We start from the raw sequence: 25,149 nt of genomic DNA, 5'->3' as shown, positions 1-25,149 counted from the left end.
GAAGGGGCTGTCTAGTCACCCCTACTCCAGGCTGCTAGCTTATGGTCTGAGCTAAGCTGGGGCAGAGCTGGGAGACCCAACCTCAAGCTCCAGCCTTCATGGGAAGTTGCATAGTGATCTTGGGCCAGGTCAGACCCTGTGAGAAACATATTTTTCAGACTATGCGAGCAGAAATTTTGGAGGTCTGTAGTACTAAGAATAGTCTGGATTTTTTCTGGGGACTTATAACCCAATCCCAATAAGTCTGCTCCTAACAAGGGTCCAAAAGAAAACAAGTCAGGAGGAGTTGTCAGTAAATGGGGTTTTATGGGGCGGGAGCACAAGAATATGCTCCTTTCTCAGGCACCAGCCACAAGTGCAGTCCCACTTGGCATCCCACTTGGCATTACTCAGTGGGCTGCCAGCCCACGGAGGTAGTCCCCTACCAGGGGCAGCACGGCCCAGTCATCTGTCCTTAGGGCCACGGGCACACCGTCCACCTGAGCCTTCTCCAGCCGCAGCAGCAGCATGGAGTCAGGGGGCAGGCGGACAGCTATGAGGTAGGTGGTAGGGGGCTGAGCCACCACTACAAAGGGCTCTAGGTGTTGGGACACCAAGGCCTCCAGACCCTGTGGCCCGAGTGGACACCACACACGACTTTCCACACCCTTTGGCAGACAGGAGTTCCAGAGCTCATCAAAGAAACACAACTCAGAGCCCTTAGGGAGCTCGGGGAAAGGCAGGAAGAGGTCAGCAAAGGTCACAGACAGGGGTGGCAGGTGGGCATGGCATGTGAGGCCAGCAGGTGTGCTGTAAAGGGCCCGGACGTGTAGGCGGGCAGGGGCTGGGCATCGGGGCTGCAAGGGCAGGTACAGAGAATGGGCAGGTTGTCCCGGACGCAAGCAGGGAATGTGGACAGCCTCCAAAGGCTTGTAGACCTGTCCCTCCACACGGAAGCGCAGCTCCAGAGAGTAGACAGGAGCACCCAGCGCCTGCACCTGCAGGTACAGCACAGGGAGTGGGCCCTTGGCCTTCCGAGGCCCCACACTCAACTGAACTGGAGCTGAGGTCTCCTGCACCATCAGTGCTGACGCGAAGCCCTGGTTCTCAGCCATCAGTGATGAGGCCAGTGCAGGTGCAGCCAGTGAGGGACCCAGCGCCATCCCCAGCTTGGAACTTGACAGATGGGACAAGAGGACATAGTAGAGTCGGGCATGGTCTCGTCCATCAGCATTCTCTAGTTGTCTGGCCAGTTTCTGCAGCAGGTCTGCCAGGCCATCTCCCCCACCTGTCCGCAGCAGAGCACGGCACACTCGCAGTAGGGCCTGCTGTAGGCCCCAGTCAGTGCAGTGTACAGCTGCAGCCTGTAGAAAGCCGAGGGTGGCACTCTGAGTGGCTCCCTCTGCCACCTTTGCCAGCATCTGCAGGTGCCAGCAAAGTGCTTCGTTCTTGCCTGGCCTGGCTACCACCTCTTGGAGCAGCACCTCCCTGAGGGGCTCTCTCAGCTCAGGGTTTACCTGATCTAAGAGGTCCACAAAGTGGGGAGCCAGGGAAGGCCGAGCTCGGTACAGTTGGGCCAGTCCATGGATCAAGGCTGTCCGGACTGCGGGTCGTCTAGTCAGGCAGCTGGTAACAAGGTATGAGGCCTGGAAACAGAGAGTGGCCAAGGCTCGGGGACCACCGTCCAGGGCTGCCCTTTGCTGTAGGCCAGCCAGCAGCTCCTGCAGGAACCACTGTGGGCCCTGAAGCTGGCCTTTCTCCTCTTCCTCATCGTCAGCACAAAGTAGGCACAGCAAATGCAGGCGGGCCAGGAGGACCATTGGGTCATGAAGGAGACTGGGCATGAGGCCCTGGCATAGCTGGGGCCCCAACAGCAATGGGGCAGCCTCTTCCCCTTCTGGACCTAGTGGACAATTCTCAGGGAAGCTCAGGACGCAATGCAGGTAAAAGAGGTGTGTGGGCGAGGGTAGGGCTGGGTGCTGGGCTACCAAGGTGAGCCTTCGAAGCAGCAGGCCTTCATCCTGAGCAGTGAACAGGGCCTCACCGAAGGCCGCCTTGAGAGAGAGAACTGAGTGTAACAGTGTCAGATGTGCTGTGCCCAGCAGCCGAACTAGTTGTGGCTTGAAAAGCACTGGTGGCTGTCCCCGAAGACCCCGAAGGGCCCAGCCCAATAGCCACAGAAGTTGAGCCTGAGACACGGGAGTGAGCAGATAGGAAGTGTCCAGAAGCTGGGCCACTGCAGCCTTCAGCTCTCGGGTGTCCTCAGGGCTGGGCTCTAGAACTGGAAAGCCGCGCTCCTCCCCCCCAGCTGTGGGCCAGCTGGGCGTCTGGGGCTTAAGATGGGCATCCCACTCTCCAGCCATCGTCCAGTCCCAGGGACAACTCCCAGTGGAGGAGTCCTCAGCCACGAGCCGGCCTTGCAGGCCAGCCCCAGACCTGGACTGGACCACCAAGGTGTTGTGCAGAACAAGGGCCAGAAGCAGGCTGACAGGCTGGATGGGACCCATTTGCCCTAGGAGGCTCCGCAGCATCCCCAGGGCGCCGGCTAGCAGCCCAGGCTTACAGCGCTCAAGTTCTCGAAGGCATTCACACGCTGTGGCCTGTAGATGGCGCTGTTCTGAGGTGGTTCCAAAGCTTCTTCCCATGTCTCGGCCTGAAGCTAAGCCAAGAAGTAAGGGCAGGAGACGGCAGGAAGCTCCCGAAGTGGGTCCAAGAGCACCTCCTGACACCACGGCTGTAGTGGCTGCCAACAACAGGAGCCTCCGGAGAGCTGAAGGTCTTGAGGGCAGGAGGACAAGCGTGTCCAACAAGGAGGTGGCAGCAGCCTCTGCGGCAGTTGCATCAGGCCAAAGTTTGTCAGAGTACTCCAAGCTCAGGGTCAGTAAGGAAACCTGAGATTTAAGAGGAACTCATTAAGTTCAGCATGCAGTAGTATGAAGCAGCCATGGCAGGGCACACGCGCAGGACCTACCTTGGTCTGCTCGCTTAGCTTTTCACTCCTTAGGTCACTCAACAGGTCGCGACCCAAATCCTCACCTTCGGCACCCGTCAGAAAGGCGGATGGGCTGGCTCGGAAAGCCCCCAGGCGCTGGGCCCAGGCTTCTCGACTCAGGGGCCCCATGGTCCCTTCTCTGCAAAGGGAAGGAGCGTCAGACACGGCGACGAAGACACGCAGGGCTTTACGGCCGCTAGAGGGCGCCCAGGTCCTCCACCTTCCCTGAGGGGCTGCTGTCACCCTAGGGCCGTCTTGCAGACCCCAGCAGAGACCCCCGATGCCTAGGTCCCAAGATGAAATCTGGAGGCTTTGGAGATGATGCCGGAAGCAACAGCCTAGACGCCTGCAGGATAGGACCCGCAGCGATCGGGGTGGGGGTGCCCGGGAGGTGCGTGCAGAGAGCTCATTAAACCTCCCGCCTACGAAGGGCATCGAAACCACAGCGTCGCTCGGGCCCCTGGCGCCCGTGGTAACGGGTCGGCCTCTCTCACCGCTTGAGTCAGCTGCCGCGGGCGCTCAGTCGGCTCCTTCCGGGCTGGCAGGCTGGCGGCGCGGGCCGGGGCGGGGCGGGGCGGGGCGCGCGGCGCGTGGGCGGCCGGGCCGGGCCCAGGGGCGGGGCGTAACGGAGCCTCCGCCTGCCACGCCCGCCAGGCCGGCAGGTGCCGACTCGCCGGTTTCGCCAGGTCTGAGTAACTGTCTCGCCGTGCAGGCCCCCTGCCCCGAAACCGCCGCAGGCACGGGCAGGGGCGGAGTCTGGTGGGCCGGGCTCCCGGTCCGCTCCCCGGTGGAACTGTGTTCCCAGGCCCTGGAGCAGAACAGCGGCTTGGGCAGATCGGGAAGACGGCCAGCGCGTCCCGCAATCGTCCCGCCCCGGCCCGGGGTCTGCGCGCTACGGCCCGGCTGCCTGAGTGCGGGTCCACGGGCGGCCGCTGGGAGGCGCGCGAGGCGCAGTCCCAGGGCAGAGCAGGAAGAGCGAGGCGTGGGTCATGGCGGGACCGGTCGGACCGGCGCCGCAGGGCTTGGCTTGGCGTCCTCAACGCTGACCGGGCGTCGGGGGGGAGACACCTCGCTTTGCTTGGGAGCGAGGAGCCGGCGCCAGGGTCGCAGCCGGATGGTACTGCTGACCTTCGCCCGAAGTCGCACGGATTGCCAACAGGGGTCGGGCGGGCTAGAGTACAGCGATCGGGGCGGGGCCTTAAGACGCAGCGGAAGCCGAAAAACAACGGGATTCCGACTCTGGATGTGCGTGTTGGCAGGGCCTAAAGGGTCACTTAGCTCCTAACACGCCTGATAGGAACTGAGAAACCAAGGCTTCAGAAGACAACGACCGGGCTGCCAGAGACCTGGGGCCAAGTAGTACTCACTGCCTACAGGAGTCCAGAGGGCTGCATCTAGGCCTGTGGCTCAGGAGTCTCAGGCTGTGGGTGTCCACTGGCCCGCTAGTTTCAGGGGTACAGAACTTCTGGAGTCCATATCCCATGCTCACCGTCGTATAAAGCCTCCTGCTAGCCTCTCTCAAGATGAAACACCTGAGCTCCCATTGCTAGCCTCAGGCTATTTGTCTTTCTCTGTTTTGGTTGCCCAAGTTCCTCCCTACCCATTTTCCTGACCTGGCTGCAGATGAGAGTGGGAAGGTAGAGTTCTAAAAAGAAGATTGCCTGGGCCCCCAGAACAGGGGTAGAAGAAGAGAGAGGATGGAGACAGCGCGGGGATAGGGTGCAGGTAGGGCAAGACCAGCTAGAAGACCTGGTCTCGGCTCCTCTGGGCTCTGGCTCCACAGCTGACTCACAGGCGACAGCTCTAAACCACTTCCCTCTAGGTGCCTCAGTTTCCCCATCTATAAATTGGGAGTGATGACTCCTGTTCAAGAAGCTTTGGGGTGGGGCGCCTGGCTAATTAGGCCCAAGATGAAAGAGGCCAGGGTGAGAGCAGCCCTGGGCGGCCAGGCAGGTTTAGAGTAGGAGCCCGTCTGGTTGCCCTGTCTGAGGCCCAGAGGGGGCTGATAACTGCAGGTCTGGTCTCCCAGCTCTCCGAGAGCCAGAAAGGATTATTAAATCCTGTTACAGTTGAGGAGAGAGGCTTCCAGGGGTCAGGGAGTCCAACTCTGGCTGTGTCCCAAGCTTCTGATGCTGTAGCCTCTGCCAGCCTCCAGCCTCCAGCCTCCCTGGGGTTTGGTTCTTTGAGGTGGCATGTGTGGTTTCCAGAACTGTGATGGATGTATCTTGCTGAACTCACCAGGGCTCATGGCCAACCCTGGGTACTGAGGGTGGGTACCTGTCTCACATGTACTTTCAGGAGCCCAGAGAAGGCAGAATCATTTGCACGAAGCCCCACAGCCTCTTGTAAGTAGGACTAGGCTTCTGCTACATGCTCCATCTGCTGACCTCATCGCTCCTGATGTCCAAGTCCCTGAATGGGCTCTATTCTTATCTTCCTGCCCAAGTGTCCTCTGATGAGAGGCAATGTTTGCTTTGTCCTGGCAACAGACGGGGCAGAAAAGAAGTGCCCTCAGCTCCTCGACAGGCCCTCATGAGAGAGTGACCTGTTTGATGTAAGGAGACAGGCATTTCCCTCACCTCTTCTCTCCTCTTCTACATTTCCACCCCTCTCCATGCAGCTGAGTTCTTGGGAAACATCATGCTGAAAAAAGGAAAAGTTAATCCTTGAGGGGCCCTGGGCCTTGACTTTCTTATCTGTAAAAATGGGGCCTACAACAACCCCATCCCCATAGCACTGGATGCTGTGGATACAGGGAAGCTTCATAAAAAAAGTCCATGGCCAAACAAACATGGTAGGTGCCAGGGCAGAGGTTGGCAGTGGGGGCTGCTGCCCGTGGACACAGTGTTCTTTTGCAGTCATGAGAACTGTGCTGGCTAGTTTTATGTCAACGTGCTGGGGTTAGGAACCTCGGTTGAGAAAATGCCTCCATAAGATCTGGCTGTAAGGTGTTTTCTTAATTAGTAACTGATGGTGGAGGGCCCAGGCCCTGTGGGTGGTACCACTCCTGGGCTCTAGAAAAAAGCAGGCTGAGCAGGCCACAAGGAGCAAGCTGGTAGGCAGCACCCCTCCATAACCTCTGCAGCAGCTCCTGCTTCCAGCTGCCTGCTCTGACTTCTTTCAGTGATGTGGAGGTGTGACACTTTGTTTTATGTTTGCCGTTGTCTTCCCAGCAGAACTAGGGTTTCTAGGGACTTGTTTGGTTATTCATTATTGACTTTACATCACAATCACAGCTCCCCTCTTCCTGGCCAACCTGTTTGTTTTTTATCTTTTATTTTTGCATGTGTGCATGTATATGTCAAGTGTGCATGTCTGTGGAGACCAAGAATTAAAGTCATGTGGAGACCAAGAATTAAAGTCATGTGTCTTCTTCAATTACTCTCCACACGTCTTTTTCCTGCCCTGCCTCTGTCCTCCTCCCTCCCTCTTTCCCTTCTTTCCTCCCTTCTTCCCTTTCTCTCTTTCTCTATATCTCTCTCTTGACTGGGCCTATTACTGAGCCTGGAGCTTGTTGATTTGCCCAGCCTGGCTGAGCTCCCAGAATCCTCTTGTTTCTGCTTCCCTAGCACTAGGATCACAGACATTCACTACCACACTCAGCTTCTATGTGGGTGTTGGAGTGTTCAAACCAGGGTTCTCATCTTTGTGCAGCAAGCACTTTACTGACAGCCATCTCCCTAGCCCCAAGGGACCCTATTTACCCTCATTATATAGATCAGGCTAGCCTGAAACAGTCATCTACCTCTGCATCCTGAGTGCTGCAATTAAAGGTGCACACCACCATGGCTGGCCCACTACCATGGCTGGCCCAACTAATACCATTTTTAATAGTACTGCAACATTCCTCCTCACAAAGTGTATAGTTCGGGGGGATTTTAGTCTTCGGGGTATTATACAATCATAACTCCTAAGTCCAGAATATATTTGTCTTAGTTTGAGTTGTTATTGCTATGATGAAACACCACGACAAAAAAGCAAGTTGGGAAGGAACGAATTCATTTGGTTTACACCTCACATCACTGAAAGAAGTCAGAGCAGGAACCTAGGGGTAGAGGTGACAATGAGGACAAGAATTTAGCTAGGACATCAGCTCCAGGAAGAAGGTACATTTGTCAGAAGACTGAATGGGAGGTAGCCAGCTCCCAGTGGCAGAAGAGGCTAAGCTGAAAAGAGCTGTGGTGCTTGGGGGGAGGAGGGCAGTGAATTAAAGCTGGGGGAGGCAGAGGTCCTCAGCACCAGGACATCAGCCTGGGGATGTGCTCTCTATTGAAGGGAGACATGATGGGGTACATGGGGCTTCACATCTATGGCTGGCTGTGGGTGAAATATGGCAGGGGCTTGACCTGTGTGGCAACTAGGGGACGAGGGGTTGAAGAAGAGAGAGGCAGTGGCTTGGGGCTGTGGGCTGTGGCACTGGGAGACGGATAGCTCCAACGTCTGAAACAGGAAGAACGTGGACACTGAGCTGGGACCCATGACTCCCGGGTGGAGTCTCACCCCATGGTACCTGCCAAGAAAAACCAGCTCTACTCCACAGACCATGTCTGAAGCCATCTCCTCTGCCTATGGTCCCCGGGCATTTTGCCATATGGCTAGGGTGGCCCCCTGCCAGTAAGCTGGGCAGACCCAGGTCAAAATGCCCTAAATGGAGGAGTCAGTGTCATCTATAGCGCTTCACAGGTTATTCGGGGGCTTTACATCCTCTGTGGGCCTATGAGCAAACTGGACTGGAAAGGCGGCTGCTGGGCAGGGTGTGGTGGCCCAGGCTAGTAATCCCAGCACTTGGGAGATGGAGGAACCGAAGTTCAACAGCATCCTCAGCCACATAAGGAGTTAGAGGCCAACCTGGACTGTGACACCTGTCTCAGCTGACAGCGTGCAGAGGAACTAACTGCTCAAGTGGCTGGCAAAGGAACCCGCCAGTCTGCTCTGAGGGGCTGTGTCTACTGCAGGGCTGCTGGGCTCTCACACAAGTCAGAATCTCTTTAACTCCCAAAGTCAGAACTAGAGCCCAGGGTTACAGCTAGGGAAACTGGGGCCCTGCGAGGGTCGGTACCTTGGCCAAGGTCCACAGGCACAAACTGCAGCGGATTCTTTTCTGTGTCTTTTTAGCACATATCTCCCATGATGCTTTGTGCTTTAACTCTCCAGGTTCACAGCCCCTTCCCTGTCTCCATCCCATCCTGGCTTCTCCTAAGGATGTCTATGAGAACAGAAGGGTAATTCTAAACGCTTTCCAATGCCCGTCCTAACGCCCCAGGCTCCTTGGGATGAGAATTGAGCACCAGTTCAGAAAGCATGCAGGGGGCATACTGGTCCTGGCCTGGGGTGGCTCCTCTTCCCTTCGGCCTCTTGTCCTCCATACCAGCAGGTGATGTCATTCAAGACACATGATTCATGGCTTGGTTTTCCCTGTGACTCAACTCACCATCTCTTACTTGGACCATCACAGTAGTTCCAATACAACACTGGTCTCTTTACGGCCACCTCCTTGCCCCTGCTCCACTCTGCACATCACAGGTCCTGCCATGGCCCAGCCTTCAGCTCCCTTCCCTCTCAGCAGCCAGACACCATGGCTGCTGGGAGCTTTGTGCACACTCTAGCTTAGTTCTCTATCATGAGCCGTGGCCCTGGCTTTTCCTTCTGCTCACGCTCCTTGCCACTTTGTCCCACTGGCTCCCACCTGCCACCATCCCGTCACCCTCGCTCTTCCTACCATACAGCAGTTTCCTACGGTTTTGCTGTGTGTTGTAAAATAGTCCCTTGTGGACACTCAAGGAATACCTGGGAGATGAGTTAGGAGTGGATGGTGTTTAGCAACCGGTGACAGGGCAAGAAGTGTCTCCTCACAGTGCTCACACCTTGTTGTCTATCTCCAGGGTGCCAACGATCCACAGCTCACACACACAGGCAACCTGTGGGTCAAATCTAACCCACAAGAACTTTTGTTTGACCTATTATCCTATGGGCTAGCATATGGCTCAGTGGAAAAATGTTTGCTGAGCAAGCATGAGGACCTGAGTTCAGATCCTGGCACCCATGTGTGCCTGTAACTCTGAGCTGTGAAATGGAGATAGGCAGATCTCTGGAGCTCACTGCTCAGACAGTGTAGCTATAATTGTGAGTTCTAGGTCCAGTGAGAGCCCATCTTTTTCTTTTCTTGTTTTTCTTTTCCTTTTTTTTCTTTGAGACAGGGTCTCACTATATAGACCAGGCTGGCCTCAAACTCACAGAGCTACACCCAGCAGCTCTGCTTCCCAAGTGCTGGAATTAAAGGCATGTACCACCCTCACCTCCCCACCCCTGACACTTTTGTCAAAAAAAAAAAAAAAACTTAGATGAAATAGCTATAGAGGTGGCTCACCAGTCAAGCACTTGTGGCTAGCATGACCAGAGGACTTGAGGTCAATTCCCAGCACTCACATGGCCACTCACCTCATGTACGACTCCACTCCCACTGCATTTGATTCCTACTTCTGGCCTCCTCAAGAACCAGGAATGAATGTGATACACAGACATGTATGCAGGCAAAACACTCACACATATAAAATAAATAAAACTGTAATGACCATTCATTCATTCGTTTCATAAACATGGATCACTCACTGGAGTCGCAGCAACAGACAGCACAGACCAAGTGCCTCTCTCCTGGACCTTGCTCTGTTCACTGTGACTCCCTGGACGTGCAGAGTCACTGGATTGGCTGGCATCACCCATTTTAGTTCCCCACCTGACTTTCTGGACATTCAAACTGCACTCTGGTTAAAAAAAAAAAGGGGGGGGGGGCGACTGGCTTTGTGTCCAGGGCTGCCTGTTAAGACTTCACCATAGACTCTTCGGGGCACTCACTGGGACCAGCCCACCATAAGATGGCACACAAAGGAGCTCAAGAAGTGCTTTGTAAAACCAGCACTCAGGAGGCTGAGGCAGGTAGATCTCTGTGAGTTCAAGGCCAGCCTGGTCTACAGAGGGTTCCAGGGCAGACAGGGCTATGCAGAAAGACCCTGTGTCAAAAATAATAATAATAAAGTAATGGGTTTCACTGAGGGGAAAAGAACGTCAGACAGACTGAAATAAGTAAGCCAAGCTGGGAACACACACCTTTTATCCCAACCCTCTGGAGGCAGAGGCAGGTGGATTTTGAGTTTAAGGCCACCCTGGTCTACAGAACTAATTTCAGGACAGCCAGAGCTACACAGAGGAAACCCTGTTTCAAAAAAGAAAAAAAAAAAAACAAAAACAAACAAACAAACAAAAAACCCAAAGAAACCAAGTTGAGCTGCCTCCCAGACAATCCGTGTTGATGCCCCCGGATTTATTGCTAAAGAGAAGCACACAGTAAGCATACAGTAGGTGCTCAACTAATGTTAGTGGCCGTGCAAGGTCCAAAATCAAAGTGAAAGAGGGGTACGGAAAATGTGGACTACAACAGACAGCTCTCCAGGGGCAGCAAGGGGAAGGGGCAAACCTTAATGGCTCAGAAGAAGTGTTCTATCCCCTTCTCAGTCAACCTGTGAGGTGGGTAATAGAATTCTCCCGGAGTAGAGACTTGGGGTCCTTGGTCAAGCTCTTCTTCTTGCTCAGTGAGGAGGGGGCTGGTGTCCCTGCAGGGCTGCCCCAAACTGTACTCTCTCCTCATTCACCCAGGGGAACTCACAAAAATCCTGGGAAAATGTCCGGGTCCTCTGTAAGTACTCTCACTTTTGAAATGCCCTCTGCAAGCCAAGACCGTATTAACAACTTCCCCCACCTTTGAACTACTGCTGTGCATATGTGTGTCAGCACGCACCAGTTCCACGGTGTGCCACGGGTCAGAGAGCAACTTGTGGGATCAGTGTTCTCTCTCTGCTCTGTGGGTCCTGAAAGTTGAACTCAGGTCTTCCCACTCAGTGGCAAGTACCTCCTGAGCCACATCGACAGCCTTTCTTTTAATTCTTTTGTTTTGTTTGAAACAAGATTTCATGATGAAACATGGGCTGGCCTCTCACTCTCGGTTTTCCTAACTCAGCTTCCCACGTGCTGGGATCGCAAGCATGAACCGCATCCACCCGTGACTCCTGACTTTTGAACTGTGTGAATTTATTTATCAGACTAATTTCCTCCCAGTCTGTTTCAGCAAACATTTAACACTATTTGAGACAGGTGTACTGAAGTCTGGAGTCTAAAATGTTAGCAGCCTTTAATAGGTCCCTGTCTTTAATAGGTCAGCCAGTAAAAGGAACCCAGCCACGGCCAAAGTGTCATAGTGAAGTGGCTCACACGAAGGCCACAGAACACTCTCGGGCAATTCAATGGTGGTGGGGCATTGCTCCAACTAGGCCTGCTGAAGAATACAGCAGGGTGGATGGGGAGCTGCTTGCTAAACTCCCGGACACTGGTTGCAACAGGCAAAAGAGGACTGTGTCAGATCTCACTCAGCTGGGGTCCTCATCCTAGAGCCTCTTCCAGATTTTCAGAATCTGAAATCCGGCTGTTTATGACCAGGGCCAATATGCCCGCCCATATGCCAAGGTGCTGGCCTGGATTAGATTGGACTCAGGGCAGTTTAAACGCTCTGCGGGAAGGCAGGCTCGAGTTTTGGATTTACAGGCGCATCCGAGCCTCCCGGTCCACGCGCTCCTCTCGCCTCGCGTGCCTTTCCGCAGGAACTCGGTGCCCAGCAAATACCTCTCCGGTGAACCAAGAATTGCTCACCCTGGCTTTGGGGATCCCTGGCCGCTGGGTTCGGGCCCGGACCGCCGGTTCCCGCTTGGCGGCTTTGTGCCTCTCCCGGCGCCCGAGGCGCGCCAGGCTGGGCCCGGGCCTGTTGGGCCAGTTTTATGTCGTCGCCCACAGAGCGTGCGAGCGCCGAGCGCCGGTGCAAATAACGTTGCCCTCCCCTCCCTTCCCGTGCCTGTTCCCTCCGAAACTCTAGTTTGCAAACGTGAGCACGCCGGGCAGGGTAGGTCCGGGGCGGGCCTGGTGCTTCTGGGTGTGGGGACCGAAGCACTCCCCCCAAACCCTGCCCCCGTCGGGCCACCCCGCCCGGGCCGCGAGGCCACCTCACCCGCAGCGGAATGGAAACCGGTTCGACAGGTAACAAATAGGTGGGTTGTCACCGTTATTTCCCAACGCATGCGCCATCGCTCTCTCGGCCACTCCAAGCTAATTAGATCAGATCAACACCCCTACCCCACCCCCGCCCGAGCCACCAACACACACCGCCGCGAGCCAATAAAGCGTGAACCCGTCCGTCCAGCTCGCACTTGAAGACTTCGCGAGCAGCCGCGGGGACGCCAGTCGAGCTAAAGGACGCTCGCCTAGCGCTTCTCCGATCCCGGTGCACCTGGCAGCACCTGCTCTGCGGACACCGGCGACCTTCGGCGTAGTTGGAAACGCCACGCGTGGTCCCTGGTGCGCTCTTTCCTCAGAACGTGAACACGCCTCAGCGACTCTTTCCTTGAACTGTCCCTACTCCCGCGCCTCAACCCCTATCCTGTGGAAAAAAAGGTGAGACGACCACCGGAACTCGACTTACGGGAGCGAACCCAGCCGAGCCAGGAGGAACTGAAGATGCCCCGCGCGTTTCTGGTGAAGAAGCCATGCGTCTCCACGTGCAAGAGGAACTGGAGCGAGCTCCCGGACGAGGAGCGCGGGGAGATCTACGTGCCAGGTGAGGCGCCGCGGGCTCCGGGCGCCGGGAGGGCGGGGCGCACGGACCAGCGGCCGGCGCCGGTCAGTCGAGCGTGGGGACGCAGCTTCTCGCCGCGGGTCGACCCCCGGCGCAGAAGGAGCGCGGGTGGGGGAAGGGGACTCCAAACCGAGGCTCTGCCCGTTCTCAGGCCCGGGAGCTCCTGCCCGCGGCGCGTTACAGGGGACGCAGCGGGGTGTGTCACCGCTCAGGCGACCTCCGGCTCTTGCGTCGTAAATCCAGAAAACCGGGGCTTTCATGAGGCAGGAGAAGAGCACTGGAGCGATGCCACTTTGGAGGGGAGGGTCGGGGGAATGGAAAGGAGCAGAGCTGGAGTTTCCGCTGAAACTTGGGCTACATTGTAAAAGAAAACTTGGAGCTTTAGTCGCCCCATAACTTTGGTGGGGTTGAGATAAGAGGATCGAGATCCAGGACCACCGAATTTCCCTGGACTCCTGCCTGACGGTCCAGGAGCCGCTGGGAAATAAGCCTAGTGCACCTTGCTTGCCCTTGACGTCTCCCACCTCTGTTCAGCCTCACGGAAGACAGTAAGCAAAAGATGGTTCTGGAGCCGTAAGGTACATACATACTCCAGGAAGCCGGCATACCTAGTTTATTTAGGGAGGACGCCTTGACAGCGTGCAGGTCAACTTAGAATTGAGTAACTGGGGTTGTCTCTTCCTCCAGCAGCATCTTCCTCTGAGACCCTAGAAAACTTCTGTCCCAGTACAAAACTCTCCCTCCCCTGTCTTGGGGGTGGGGCAGGAGCCTACTGCCCCCGAGCCTCCAAGGGAGCAGGAGGTGGGGGGGGGGGGAAGGTGGTAATTAACCAACCGACTTTGACCCTTGATCTGCAGGTTCTCTGGCTCCACCCAGGCTTTTAAGAAAGTGGGGAATGAGGGTAGTGAGTGAGGGGCTCTGTATGGGTTTTTGCCTCAGTTTCCCTCTTGGAAAGCTGTTAGGCAGAATGGTGTTTTGTGCCAGACCTTCCAGGATCCAGTGGCTGGTAGGATGTTTTACAACGTAACCTTACTTAAGGGGCTATAAGGCTACGCTGAAGGCTTCTGGAACGAGGGAACGGGCCAGAAGGCCCTAGAATCTCCAGTGTGGAGGGACAGGAGGCAAAAAGGGAAGGGAGCCTCCTCACCTGAGGTGTGAGCTTGGGATTTTGTGATTTTCGCCTGGCTATATGTTCTGGCCAGTGTTCCACCTCCAGAAGGACTGGTGAGGGACACAGCCCGTTCTTTGCTCCAGCCTCCTCCCCAGCCTGTGTTTGACTTGCTGCTTAGGTGCTCCCTAGGATCTGATAAACTGAACTTGGACTGTGGTAAAGGTGAGATTGTCTTGAGCCAGGCTCAGAGTGCTGTTATTTTTAGTTTTACTTCCCATCCCCGTCAGTAACAGATCATATGTTGACTTTTACAAAGGACAGAGCTACTCTGCTAGTTCAAATCCTAAGACTTCCTTGGGTTGTAGAGATTTTCCCCAGTACAGAGCTGAGGCAAAAAAGACCAGAGACCTGGTCCCACAGCCTGTCCTATTAGGTAGATAGGAGGCCTCTGGGTGGTCACTGCTGCTCTAATGAGGAGACTTGCAGGTTGGTGCTTCCCACTCTCAGGCCTGCCCAGGCTGAGAAATAAGCTCTTGTGAGATCCCCTCACTGCTGAGTCAAGAGAGAGTCCTGTGGGCAGAAGTTACAGGACTTAGATTTCCTTCTGTGTGTCTGTCAGGTGGCCCCCTGGAGTTACGGTTTTCCCCACAGTTTTGGAAATACAGGGAACAGAGCCATTCCATGCTCGAATGCCTCAGATGGCTGGAGTGCAGGGGTGTGTTTGTCTCCTGGCTGAGCCATTCCACCAGCAGCCAACCATGACCCCAGGAGCTGGCTGGGCACGTTTCTGTCACCCTACCTCATAGACTCTTGGAGCATGTTTTGACCAGCTAAGCAATGACCCCATTCCCAGTAGGAGGGCTGGGAATATGGGCGTGTGTGAGTTCTGACCTTCCCTCCAGAACTCCCTGAGACCCTCAAATCATCATGGAGACCACCTGGAGGGGAAGGCTTACCATATACTAAGGATGCTGGGTTGCTGGGCCTGACCTGGGAGATAGGCTTCACAATTCCTTCAACTCTCCTCCCTACACAAGCTTCTAGTCTTCTCCCAAGGCAGTCATGGTCATTCCTTCAGCTTTGCTGACAGCTGAGAGCTAATGGCCTGGGCCTGAAGGCAGGCAAGTAAAGCTATGACTCCATTTCCACAGGAGACAACACAGTTTAGGGGCTCACTTGGCTCCTCTCCACCCACCACCTCTTCTGGTACAGGACTCTCTATTTGGTTGTGTGTTTACTCTGGTGACAGGGGGGATGATAGATTTTTTTTTAATTTTATTTTATTTATTTATTTATTTATTTATTTATTTGAGGCTGAAACAGGCCCTTGGGGTTGGAGGTGAATACTATTCCTGAACTATGGAAGGATTCAGGGACTTGCCTTGGAGTGGTTCCTCTAAGGCTGGTCCTTGCTGACTGAAGGCACAGTCAGGAAGGGACCTAAGGACAGACTGAGCCTGAAAGCTGGAACTTCAGGAGAATCCCAGGTGCCTCTTTTAAGCTCCAAGTCGTGTCCCCCCCCCACACACACACACACTTCCAAGCCTCCCCTCTGGCTAATAATCTAGCTTGCTGGGCTTCTGGCAGCACATGTCCAAAGCTCAGAAGCTAGGTGCAGTGTACACACCTGTAACTACCTTACTTGGAAGGTGAAATCCGGAGGATCAGGAGTTCAAAGACAGCCTCAGATGCATAACAACCTTGAGGCCAGTCTTGGCTATCTAAGACCCTATTTCAAAGAAACAAACAAACAAACAAACAGGCAAACAGGCTAAAGCCCAGGCTAGCCAGGCTGAAGTGCAGGAGTCAGGGTTCCTGAAGATAACATGGCCCAGCCTGCCACTGCTGCTAGATAGTGCAGGAACTGGACCACTCCTTTCATTGTTTGAGACAGAGTCTTACTGTGTAGTCCTGGAACTCACTCTGAAGACCAGGCTGGCCTGGATCCCAAAGATCTACCTTCAAGACAGGGTTTCTCTGTGTAGTCCTGGCTGTCATGGTACTGTTTTGTAGACCAGGCTGGCCTTGAACTCAGAGACCTTCCTGCCTCTAACCACTCTTGCCAGGCTGAGTAGTCAAGCTGAAAAGTCAGTTGTGGGCTGCTACTTCATGTAGCATTGTGGGTAGCTTCTTTCGGGAGCACTGGGCAGTGAAGGGGTCAGCTAGGTTCTCACCTGTCTTAAGAGACACTGTTACCCAAGCTGCTAAGATATTTGCCCAAGCATGGATGTAGTAAGGCAGAAGCCGTCAAACTGCCCCAGAAAGGATGCCGAGGACAGTGTTCCAGGCTTGTGGGGAAGAGGGAGCACAGCTTAGCCATCATCAGTGTTTGTATCATTGTTCATTTTCAGCATGCAACATGTGATAGGCAGGTAGAGCCTGGCCCGTGCTGGCTGAGAGGGTGAAGGGATGCCACAGGAAGTACGGTTCTTATCCCATCAGGGCCGGGCCCCTTGTCGTGAGAACCAAGAGTTCAGTCTCACTTCAGCACAGACACTGAATGAAATGAAGTCAGCTGGGAAAGGGGGCAAACCCTGCCTGGAGAACGCTGGCATTAAATAGAGGGGCCACAGAAGGCTGAGGAACAGACCTGTCCTGGCGCTGCAGCATCTGCAGCTGGCTGCTGCTTGTTCCTTTCAAGTGATTGTTAGCTGACCTGCAGGTCTGAGGGAGCTAAACACAGGGGACCCAGCCCCTCCAGATCAGTGTACAAGGCAGCCTATAGCAGACCTACAATTAGAACACAGTTAGTCTACATGCACACCCCAGCACCTGCATGATCAGCTGGAACCCTGAAAGTTCATGCATCGCACATCAGCTTAACTTGATACCCCCAGAAAGCTGGGGGTTCAGGCCCCATGGGCATCCCTGTCTTGAGGCCTTTTATGGGCTAAGACTTTGCAATCTGCCTGATATTTGGGCCAGGGGTTGAAAGAAAGCCCTGTGGAGGGTAAGGTAGGAGATGGCCATTGGACAGGCTGCCTTTTCAAATCTGGTCTGCTGCTCCAGGCCAGCTCTGTGACATCTCCCAGGTAAAGGCAACTGGAGAGAACTTACCAGCCCCTGAGGGAGAAGAGAGAGCTAGCTGGGTTGTCCTTGCCACACTCGGTGGCTGTGGGCGGAGGTGATGAGTAGGAGCCACAGTGGTCACTGCCTTGCCGGAAACATCTAATTAGGAGGCAGGAGCGCCAGCAACACCCAACCAGTTTTGCCTCTTGCCATTCAGTGATACTGAGGATAGGCGGATAGCACACAAGTGAATACTCCCTGTGCGTGCGGCCCTGGTAGAGACACACTTGTGGGGGTGGCAGGGAGACAGGTTTGGTGGGGTGGGTAAGTTGAGGCAAACATCCCCACCCTGGCAGACTTGCTGGCCCTTTGCTCCAGGTAGACACAGCACGGAGTGCCCAGCCAGCCAGCTTTGTCCTGTCTGCTGTCCTCAGCAGCCTTTCCAGGTTTGTGTGGAAAAACAAAGATGGGAAAGGGCTACCCCTCTACAGTGGGTACCTCAGACTCCTAACTCAGTTTCCCTTCATAGAGCCAAGGAGCCAAGTGTGACAGCTCACCTCACAGGCTGTCACTCTGCCCTCTGCTGATCCCATACCCAGGGCATGTGGCTGGGCTGGCTTTCAAAGCCTCACCCATACCAACTCAAACTGACAGACTGAGGATGGTAGAGAAGGGTTGAAAAGTAGACATTGGTGCATGCCTTTAATCCCAGCACCTGGGAGGCAGAAGTAGGCAGATCTCTGTGAGTTCAAGGCCAGCCTGGTCTATAAAGCAAGTGCAAGTCCAGGACACCCAGGGCTATTACACAGAGAAACCCTGTCTTAAAAAAAAAGAAAAGAAAAGAAAAGAAAAATGGAGATTGTCATCTAGTTTTGTACTTTCATCCAGGTCTGTCTGGTGAGTGGGTACGAGAGCCACCATTATTCTGACCCCATTCCACTGGTCTCAGTGCTGGGTGTCACATAGGCTCAGTATAGGCAAGACTCTTCTCTGAAAGCTGGACTCAAAGCTTGAGCCAAACACCAGTCAGCATGGCTCAGAGAGAGGTGGGATGCCAGCCCAGGTGCCAGCCCAGGGCCAGGAGCTGGTGAATCAACTCCTGGAATGAGGTGTCTCATTAAGGGCCCCCCTCCCCACCCCCCGGACAGACGGACGCCAGCGCTAGAAGAACGGGTTCTGGGCGGCAGGCGGGCGCATTCTTCCTCTGTCAGACCTTTGTTGTGTTTTGAGGGGGCGAGAAATGGGCCTCTCCCGAAACTCAAGTACTTTTATATTTATCTTCCTCCACAGCCCTGGCAGTCCCCCAGAAGAGGTGAGGGCAATAGCCTGGGCCTGGGTCCTTACCTCCCACCCCCATTGATACTTCTGGCTTGTTACTCAGAGGGTCTTGCTTGAGGCTCTGAAATCCCAGTCTATCCTAGCCAGTCGGACTCATTCATCCTTTCTGTACTGAACCCCTCTTGATTTTTCCTTCAGAAACTTGGAAACTTCCTAATTTATATGTTTTTAAGTACAGAGCTTAGGTTGTACTGACTAATTGGAAAATTATACTTGTCTCAGCTCTGTTGGCCTTGAGACTTACTGCCTGTGTTTCTTTGTCTGTCCTATAAGGACTGGAGCTCAGGGTCCCAGCCCAGCCTTGTAGGCCTGGCCCGTTTAGTTCAGTTTAGTTCAAGGTGTTTGTTGAGGGGAGCGGCCTTGTCAAAGGGCTGCCAGGTATCGGTGATGCCATGGCACTGCCGGAGGGCGCCCAGCCTGACTGCCGAAGTGAGCGGTCCCGCAATGGGGGAGGGTTGTGTAAGTGTTGGGCAGGGCGCCCAGAGACTGTTACGAGCATCCACCTGCTGCTCCCTGACCTCCTCCCTCTCCACCCACCTGGCCTGTTTGCTGACAGAGCTGTGCCCAGCCTGAGCCAAGGAGTCCTGATGGGCTACAGTACAGTAGCATGATTGGCCAGGTCAGGGAAGAAAAGGCTACGACCACCCAACCCAAAAGATCTGCCTAGAGAAGAGGCCCAGAAGGGTCCAGACTGCCAAGGACCCTTCAAGGACTAGAATGAGTCTGAAGGAGCATTACCTGGCCAGGGCCTCCAGTGGCGCCCTTTGTCCCTAGAGTAAGGACATGCTGGAATCCAGAGTGACTGGCCCAGGTGGGGCAGGCGGACACTTTGCTGCATAATAATTGGCAGGGCAACTCAGTCCTCCCAGTTCCGCTAAGACAAGTTACTCAGGGGGCAGTGGCTCTTGGCTGGCGTCACCTGTAATTACCTTAATGGGGAAGGAGGGAGGTGCAACATCTGATGGCCTAGGGGTCCACCCTGCTCTGCCACATGCCTGCAACTGGAGGAAGGGAGGCTGCAGATGCCAGGTTCTCCTTGCTTGGGAATCTTCCTGGAACACTGCTAGGTCTTTTTTCTACCCACCCTCACCTAGCTGTTCTTCTTTCTCCAGTCAGCCTTGGCTTCTGCCCACCACAGCCCTACCGGGAACCAGAGGCATCAATAGCTGAGCCCCCTTCTTGCCCCCTGGCTTTGGACATGAGCCTTCGAGACTCCAGCTATAGTGTGGCCCCAGGGCCCTGTGTGGTGGCCCAGCTACCCTCTGAAGATGTGAGCCATCTGACAGATCGCCAGAGCAGAGACCAGGGCTTCCTACGAACCAAGATGAAGGTAATAACTTTCATTCTGTCTTGAGGTCCAGGGGCATGTGTAACCCACAGATACGACATGGGAGGGACGGATCTGAGTCCTGGATTTTGACTTTTGCAGAGACTCATGAAAGAGCCCATGGAAGAAATAAGCAGTGACAATGTTTAGCCCTTTAGAGTCTAGATCAGAAAGTGATCGAGTCTCATTTCTGGCCACAAAAGACAAGAGGGCTGGAGAAGAGTCACCCCTTTACATGAAGTCCCAGGGTGAAGAGGCTGGAGCCAGGCCCAGCGCATCTCGCAGAGTCCTATATGGGCTACTTGGAGCAAGAGGTCTGAATCAGTGGGGTAATTAGCATTCCTTACAGCATATGGCAGTGACCAGGCAGTGCACGGGGCAGGAGCAACCCATCCCCCACCCTTAGCCACGCTCAGTAGCACCACATGAGGCAGTTCAGGTGCCTGCTGTGGAGGAGAGGAAGCAGCCAGTTGACCTGGATGGGTCAACGCTCCCATAAGCCGCAGGGCCTGGGAACGTCTGCCAGCAGAGATCTAGCAGAAGGGTGTTCCTCTAGGGCAATCCCTCATGACAAAAGACTAGATATAGCTGGAAGGAGGAGTGCTGTCCCTCCCCTTTATACTGCAAAGAACAGGGGCGAATAATGGGGGGTGGGGGTAGGAACAGACTTAGATAACAGGAGAGGCTGTGATTGGTCACTGCCACTAGGGCTCTCCTGGCCTTTCAAGCTGCACTCATCCTCCCTGCACCGCTCAGACCTGTACAGCTACAAAAAGCAGAGCACAGCATAGGACAGCAGAGGCAGAAGACTAGGTCCTGTTCCAAAGGATCATAACTGTCAAGAGACAAGGAATTCCCTAGAATCCAAAAGCAGGCTAGAGGGAAGGGCGCCCAAAGGAAGTGTGGTGTGACAGGTGCCCAGGGTCTCAGGTGAATGGCTGGTGGTAGACCCCTGACAGGGACCAGGCGACCACTGGATGTGAGCAGAGTTAAGGATAAGGCCTGGCCACACGGACATACCCTTGTGGTCACACCTAGACTGTTACAGCAGCTACTCAGAACAGTACAGGACAATGTCACCAGGGATTGCTTCACTTGACCCAGACAAGGAGCAGAAGGGTGGTAGATATGGAGTAACACCTGCAACGGGCAAGGGAGCGTGACGTTAGTCTTTCCACCATTGCATGAACTTGAAACTTTCCATAATTAAAAACAAACTGAGGGAGCTGGGGCTCATCCGTCTTCCAGAGGACCCAGGCTCCATTCCCAGAACCCACAGGGCCCCTCTCAACTGTCTGCGACTCCAGTTCTAGGGGATAAGACACACCTTCTTCTGGCCTTCATGGGCACTGGGCAAGTATGTGGTGCACAGACAGATACACGCAGGCAAAGACACCCATAAATATAAAATATTTTTTTACAAAAAGAAAGAATAATACTTCTTTTTTTTTTTTTTTAGATTTATTTGTTTATTTTATATATGTGTGAGTGCAGTGTTGCTGTCTTCAGACACACCAGAAGAGGGCATTAGAACCCGTTATAGATGGTTTCGAGCCACCATGTGGTTGCTGGGAATTGAACTCAGGACCTCTGGATGAGCACCCAGTGCTCTTAACTGCTGAGCCATCTCTCCAGCCCAAGAAGAATATTCTAAGGCTGGAGATGTAGCTTCGTGGCTTCACATACACAAAGCCACATAGACCAGGCATGATGGCACGCTCCTGTAACCCCAGTATTGGGAGGTAAATGCAGAAGGATCAAAAGTTCAAGATGACAGCCTCAAAAGGGTGTTTTGGGAACCCAATAGGAAGTTGAACCAATAACCCGAGGTTCTTTGCAGCTCCTCTTTGCAGGTGTCATAGGCCATAATGGTGGGTCTGCTTTTCTTTAAAGTGTTGTGGGGTGCAAGGCGTTGACATGTCTACCAGCCTGTAGTCCCGATTTCTAGATACATGCCACAAATAATGTCTTCACTCACAGGTGACCTTGGGGGACAGTCCAAATGGAGATCTTTTTACCTGTCACATCTGCCAGAAGTCCTTCACCTACCAGCGCATGCTGAACCGACACATGAAGTGTCACAATGATGTCAAGAGGCACCTCTGCACTTACTGTGGGAAGGGTTTCAATGACACCTTTGACCTCAAGAGACATGTCCGAACCCACACTGGTAAGTAAAGTCTGTGGCTGGAGGGATGCCTCAGACCCTCCTGAGACACATCCCGAAGGCACACCCTGCAGCTTAGAGCAGAGTCCTAAATTCATAGACAAAGACTCTTTTGATTCCAGAGTCACTCTGCCAGTCAAGTGTTCTGACCTTTCTGTGTGTAGATGCTTCAGACAAGCTCCATAGTCTCTGTCAGGTCCTGATGCTGACCCCTGTTGTTTGCAGGTGTGCGGCCCTACAAGTGCAGTCTGTGTGACAAGGCCTTCACCCAGCGCTGCTCTCTGGAGTCTCACCTCAAGAAGATCCATGGCGTGCAGCAGAAGTACGCATACAAGGAGCGCCGAGCCAAGCTCTATGTGTGTGAGGAGTGTGGCTGCACATCCGAGAGTCAGGAGGGTCATGTCTTACACCTCAAAGAACGCCACCCCGACAGCCCACTGCTGCGCAAGACCTCCAAGAAAGTGGCTGTGGCCCTGCAGAACACTGTCACATCCCTGCTGCAGGGCAGCCCCCATCTCTGAGCGGCACAGGCCCTGGGAAGGACCAGGTTCACTTCCCTGCTGCCCAGCCATCCACCTTCCTGCAACCTCTTGCTAGAACACCAGTGATCTGGGACCACGCTCTCACGCCTCACTTGCACAATTAGGCACTGATTTCTGCTCCATGTGGGATGTCTGTCCTACAGGCAGAGCCCACTCTGAGCTTGGAACCACAGATGCCTGTGTCCAGGCAGGGATGAGGCCAAGTGAGTAAAAAGAGCTGCTTATAGAGACAGGCCCTGATTTCTTGCAGCAGAACTTTGCAGATGTGCTGAGAGGGGATCCCCATGGAGAGCAAAACTGAGACACCAGCAGAGAGCTTCCTTCCCGGCAAACAGCTGCAGCCGGTGGTGCTGGCAGGGGCCCTTGAGCCTGCAGGGCTAACTCTCAGGGTTCCAAGGGCTCTCTGCCCTTTCATCAGAGGCCCACATGTGAACATCCATGTGCACATTTGTGTACGTGTCACACTGCTCTGTGTGTGATTTCTTCATGTGTGCATGTGTGCTCACGGTCTTTCCACGTATCACCTCATATATAGGAAACCAACCACAAGGTGCCAAGGAGGTTTTATTTTCTTTCTTTTTTTTTTTAAAGATGACAAATGTACAGATATTAATATATTTTTGGTGCCCACAGTGAGACTGTTTAGTAAGACTAAAAGGGGAGGAGCTGGCTCTTTCTCCACCCCACTGGTACTATTTATCCTGGACATTTCAAACCTCCTCTGTGCCTTGGATCTGGGGTGGTTATGCAGACCCACCCTGTTCTCTGAGATGTTTCATTAAAGACCTTCCTCCTGCTTTGCCCAGAAGATGGACTCTTCCTCCTGTCCTTCCCCTAAACAGTGCCTTGCCTCTTTCTTCCTGCCCTGGCTTCACATCCTTCTCAGGGCTCCAGTCTTTCTGCTAGGCCTGATGACACTTGACTGGGTGTGGCCCAAGGCTGAGGGTGGGCCCTACTAATGCTCTGCAAGCAGATGGGATGGCGATTTGACACCAAGTCCAAGTCCAAATCTCAAGTACTAAGACAAGGGCAACAACAGGTTGGGAGTCTAGGTTTTTTTCTTCGCTAAGTCAAAACTTCTTGAGTAGCAGCAAAATCTGAGACAGAGTAATAGTCCACATACCAGACACTTGGAGAGGCTGTAAAACGTCTCTGTTGTCTCTTTTCTGTTTTCCAAATGCCTTTGGACCAAGTGGCTCCTCTGAGGGAGCGGGCCTTTGTCCACTGGTACATCTGGATATCCTGCTGAGACCAAAAAAGAGTTGTGGGTCAAAAGGATGTATGTCTCATGCATCCAATGAGTTATAGCCAACCCACAGAGAATAAGAGACTGAGCCCCAAGACAGGCCAGAAACATGGCAGGCTGGGAAGCCCCTGAATGCCAAACAGTGCAACCTCCCCTGCCTTATCAGTGTAGGATGAAGATGAACACGGACACAGGAGCTGACCCCAGCTATGGGCTCACTCAAGAGAAAGGAATCTTCCTAGACTATCTCCGAACTAAGAATGGACTGGTCTGAAGGCTTGTTTCATTTTCCTTAGTGTGTCTGGCCTGCTGTACTCTGAATGTAAAAATCACCATTCCGAAAGCACTATGTTTACATCGCTGTGTCTGGAAGCTCATTGCCAATCTGGGGCCATTATAAGCTTTGTATTGTCTGTCTTGTTTTATAAGCTCCCGTCCAACTAATAAAGTGAGAGAACTAATATTTTCTGTATTTCTGGGGTTTTGTTCTTTGTGTTGCTGCTTCTTGCCAAACTGTCTCCCTTCCCAGTTGCCTGAGTTTTTGTCAAGATAAGACCCTGACCTAAGCTAGGCTATGGAGACAAACATCTTTACTCCCTGCACTCAGGAGACAGAGGCGCAAATGGATCCCCAAGTTTGAGTCTAGCCTGGTCTACAGAGTGAGTTCTTGGCCAGCCAGGGTTACACAGTCCCTGCCCTGTCCTGAGCTGGAATTGTAAAACATGCTGTAATGCCTTAAACAGGAGGATGAGACGCTGACGGTCAGTCCTGGCTACTCAACAAGTTGTACAGTAATGTGTGCTCCAGTCTCAAAAGAACTTGCCCCAGCTAGATGCAGGGAAGAGCTGGGCCGCAGGTGGCCAGCATCTGCTCTGCTCTGCTCTGCTCTGCTCTGCTCTGCTCTGCTCTGCTCTGCTCTGCTCTAGAGGATGGGGGAAGGGCCTTTCCTGGGATTTCTTCATCTGCCTGATGTTTAGGAGTCCCTCTGAGGGCCTCTGTGGGGGTAAGGCCTTCAGCCCTTGATAAACACTTGGGGCACTTATCCTCTTTCCAGAATCTTGCCAGAGTTGGGCCAAAGGGAAAGGAACCACACCCAGAGATGGGACACAAACTATTGTTTCCAGTCAGGTCCTAGGGATGACCCCACACATAGTCCTTGTTGGTCCCTTGCACACGGGAAGCACTGTCCATAGATGAAGACACCTGATTCTCCAGCTAACCTCAGGTAGATTCTGTCATTGTCTCCAAGACCAGTAATGGGGAATCTCACAATTAGGAGTAGGGTCAGATTAGCATCATCTAGCCCGACCTGTACCCAGAAGCCCCTGCACACTGCCAGCACAGAGCTGCACATGGCACCCTTCAGGCAAAAGTCCATAGTTAGTGAGGCGATGGGCTCCCCACTAAAAATGACAATACAGCTTTAAAAGTGTGGTCTCGGCTGGACATAGTGACATACACCCATAGTCCAGACACTTGGAGGCTGAGGCAGGAGGATTCTAAATTGGAGGCCAGCCTGGGTAGCAGGATCAGTGGGAGAGAGCAGGGCCTGAAACTCAGTCCTTTGATATGAAAAGAGGCCATGGCTTCCAGGTCTAAAGGCCAGTCCTAAGCTGGCAGAGCTGGATGGAGACGCTGGTGAACAGACAGGATGGGAAAGAAAAGACTGCAAAGTATGGACCAGTTGGAAGGCTGTGCCTGGCTCTCAGAAAGCAAACCAGCAAACAAAACAAGATGGGGACGCATCACTGCCACAGCTATCAAG

At 53.9% G+C, this 25,149-nt stretch overlaps 3 protein-coding genes across 10 annotated transcripts in view; 1 reads left to right on the top strand and 2 right to left on the bottom strand.

Annotated features, from left to right (window-relative positions):
- Positions 1-283: 283 nt before the first annotated feature.
- Positions 284-3,841, bottom strand: Ap5b1 (adaptor related protein complex 5 subunit beta 1). 2 transcript variants are annotated; one of them, XM_034491211.2, is made up of 3 exons: positions 3,466-3,841; positions 2,951-3,110; positions 284-2,870 (listed from the first exon to the last, which is right to left on the bottom strand). In XM_034491211.2, exons 2-3 carry the CDS (start codon positions 3,098-3,100, stop codon positions 390-392), a joined length of 2,631 nt encoding a protein of 876 aa, XP_034347102.1. In that variant the 5' UTR covers positions 3,101-3,110; positions 3,466-3,841; the 3' UTR covers positions 284-389. The 2 variants fall into 2 exon arrangements, with proteins under 2 accessions (XP_034347102.1, XP_034347094.1); XM_034491203.2 differs by lacking the exon at positions 3,466-3,841 and having other exon boundaries at positions 2,951-3,459.
- An 8,265-nt stretch (positions 3,842-12,106) lies between these two features.
- Ovol1 (ovo like transcriptional repressor 1) lies at positions 12,107-23,845 on the top strand. Its single transcript, XM_034488229.1, has 4 exons — positions 12,107-12,626; positions 19,215-19,432; positions 21,410-21,599; positions 21,822-23,845. The coding sequence occupies exons 1-4, from the start codon at positions 12,527-12,529 to the stop codon at positions 22,115-22,117; spliced, it is 804 nt and encodes a 267-aa protein (XP_034344120.1). The 5' UTR covers positions 12,107-12,526; the 3' UTR covers positions 22,118-23,845.
- The window catches only part of LOC117697256 (uncharacterized), a 34,008-nt gene continuing 32,096 nt past the window's right edge, over positions 23,238-25,149 (bottom strand). For 4 of the 7 annotated variants that reach the window (XR_013104841.1, XM_076915596.1, XM_076915615.1 and 1 more), the window contains one exon: positions 23,239-23,383. The gene's annotated coding sequence lies outside the window, so the exon portion shown is untranslated. Of the gene's footprint in view, positions 23,384-25,149 lie in introns of all 7 variants that reach the window. The other 3 variants (XM_076915617.1, XM_076915621.1, XM_076915608.1) reach the window with 2 other exon arrangements.

This window comes from Arvicanthis niloticus, chromosome 1 (assembly GCF_011762505.2).
Source record: "Arvicanthis niloticus isolate mArvNil1 chromosome 1, mArvNil1.pat.X, whole genome shotgun sequence".
Classification (NCBI taxonomy): domain Eukaryota; kingdom Metazoa; phylum Chordata; class Mammalia; order Rodentia; family Muridae; genus Arvicanthis; species Arvicanthis niloticus.
The sequence above is the reverse complement of the archived record's forward strand: the minus strand, read 5'-3'. Positions and strand labels throughout refer to the sequence as shown.

Excerpts from the sequence above, each read along its gene's own strand:
- Ap5b1 (XM_034491203.2), bottom strand. The coding sequence starts at position 3,406 with ATGCCCTTCGTAGGCGGGAGGTTTAATGAGCTCTCTGCACGCACCTCC. Across the intron at positions 2,871-2,950 it reads AGCTAAGCGAGCAGACCAAG|GTTTCCTTACTGACCCTGAG; the intron begins GTAGGTCCTGCG and ends CTTAAATCTCAG.
- Ovol1 (XM_034488229.1), top strand. The coding sequence starts at position 12,527 with ATGCCCCGCGCGTTTCTGGTGAAGAAGCCATGCGTCTCCACGTGCAAG. Across the intron at positions 12,627-19,214 it reads CGGGGAGATCTACGTGCCAG|TCAGCCTTGGCTTCTGCCCA; the intron begins GTGAGGCGCCGC and ends TTCTTTCTCCAG. Across the intron at positions 19,433-21,409 it reads TCCTACGAACCAAGATGAAG|GTGACCTTGGGGGACAGTCC; the intron begins GTAATAACTTTC and ends CTTCACTCACAG.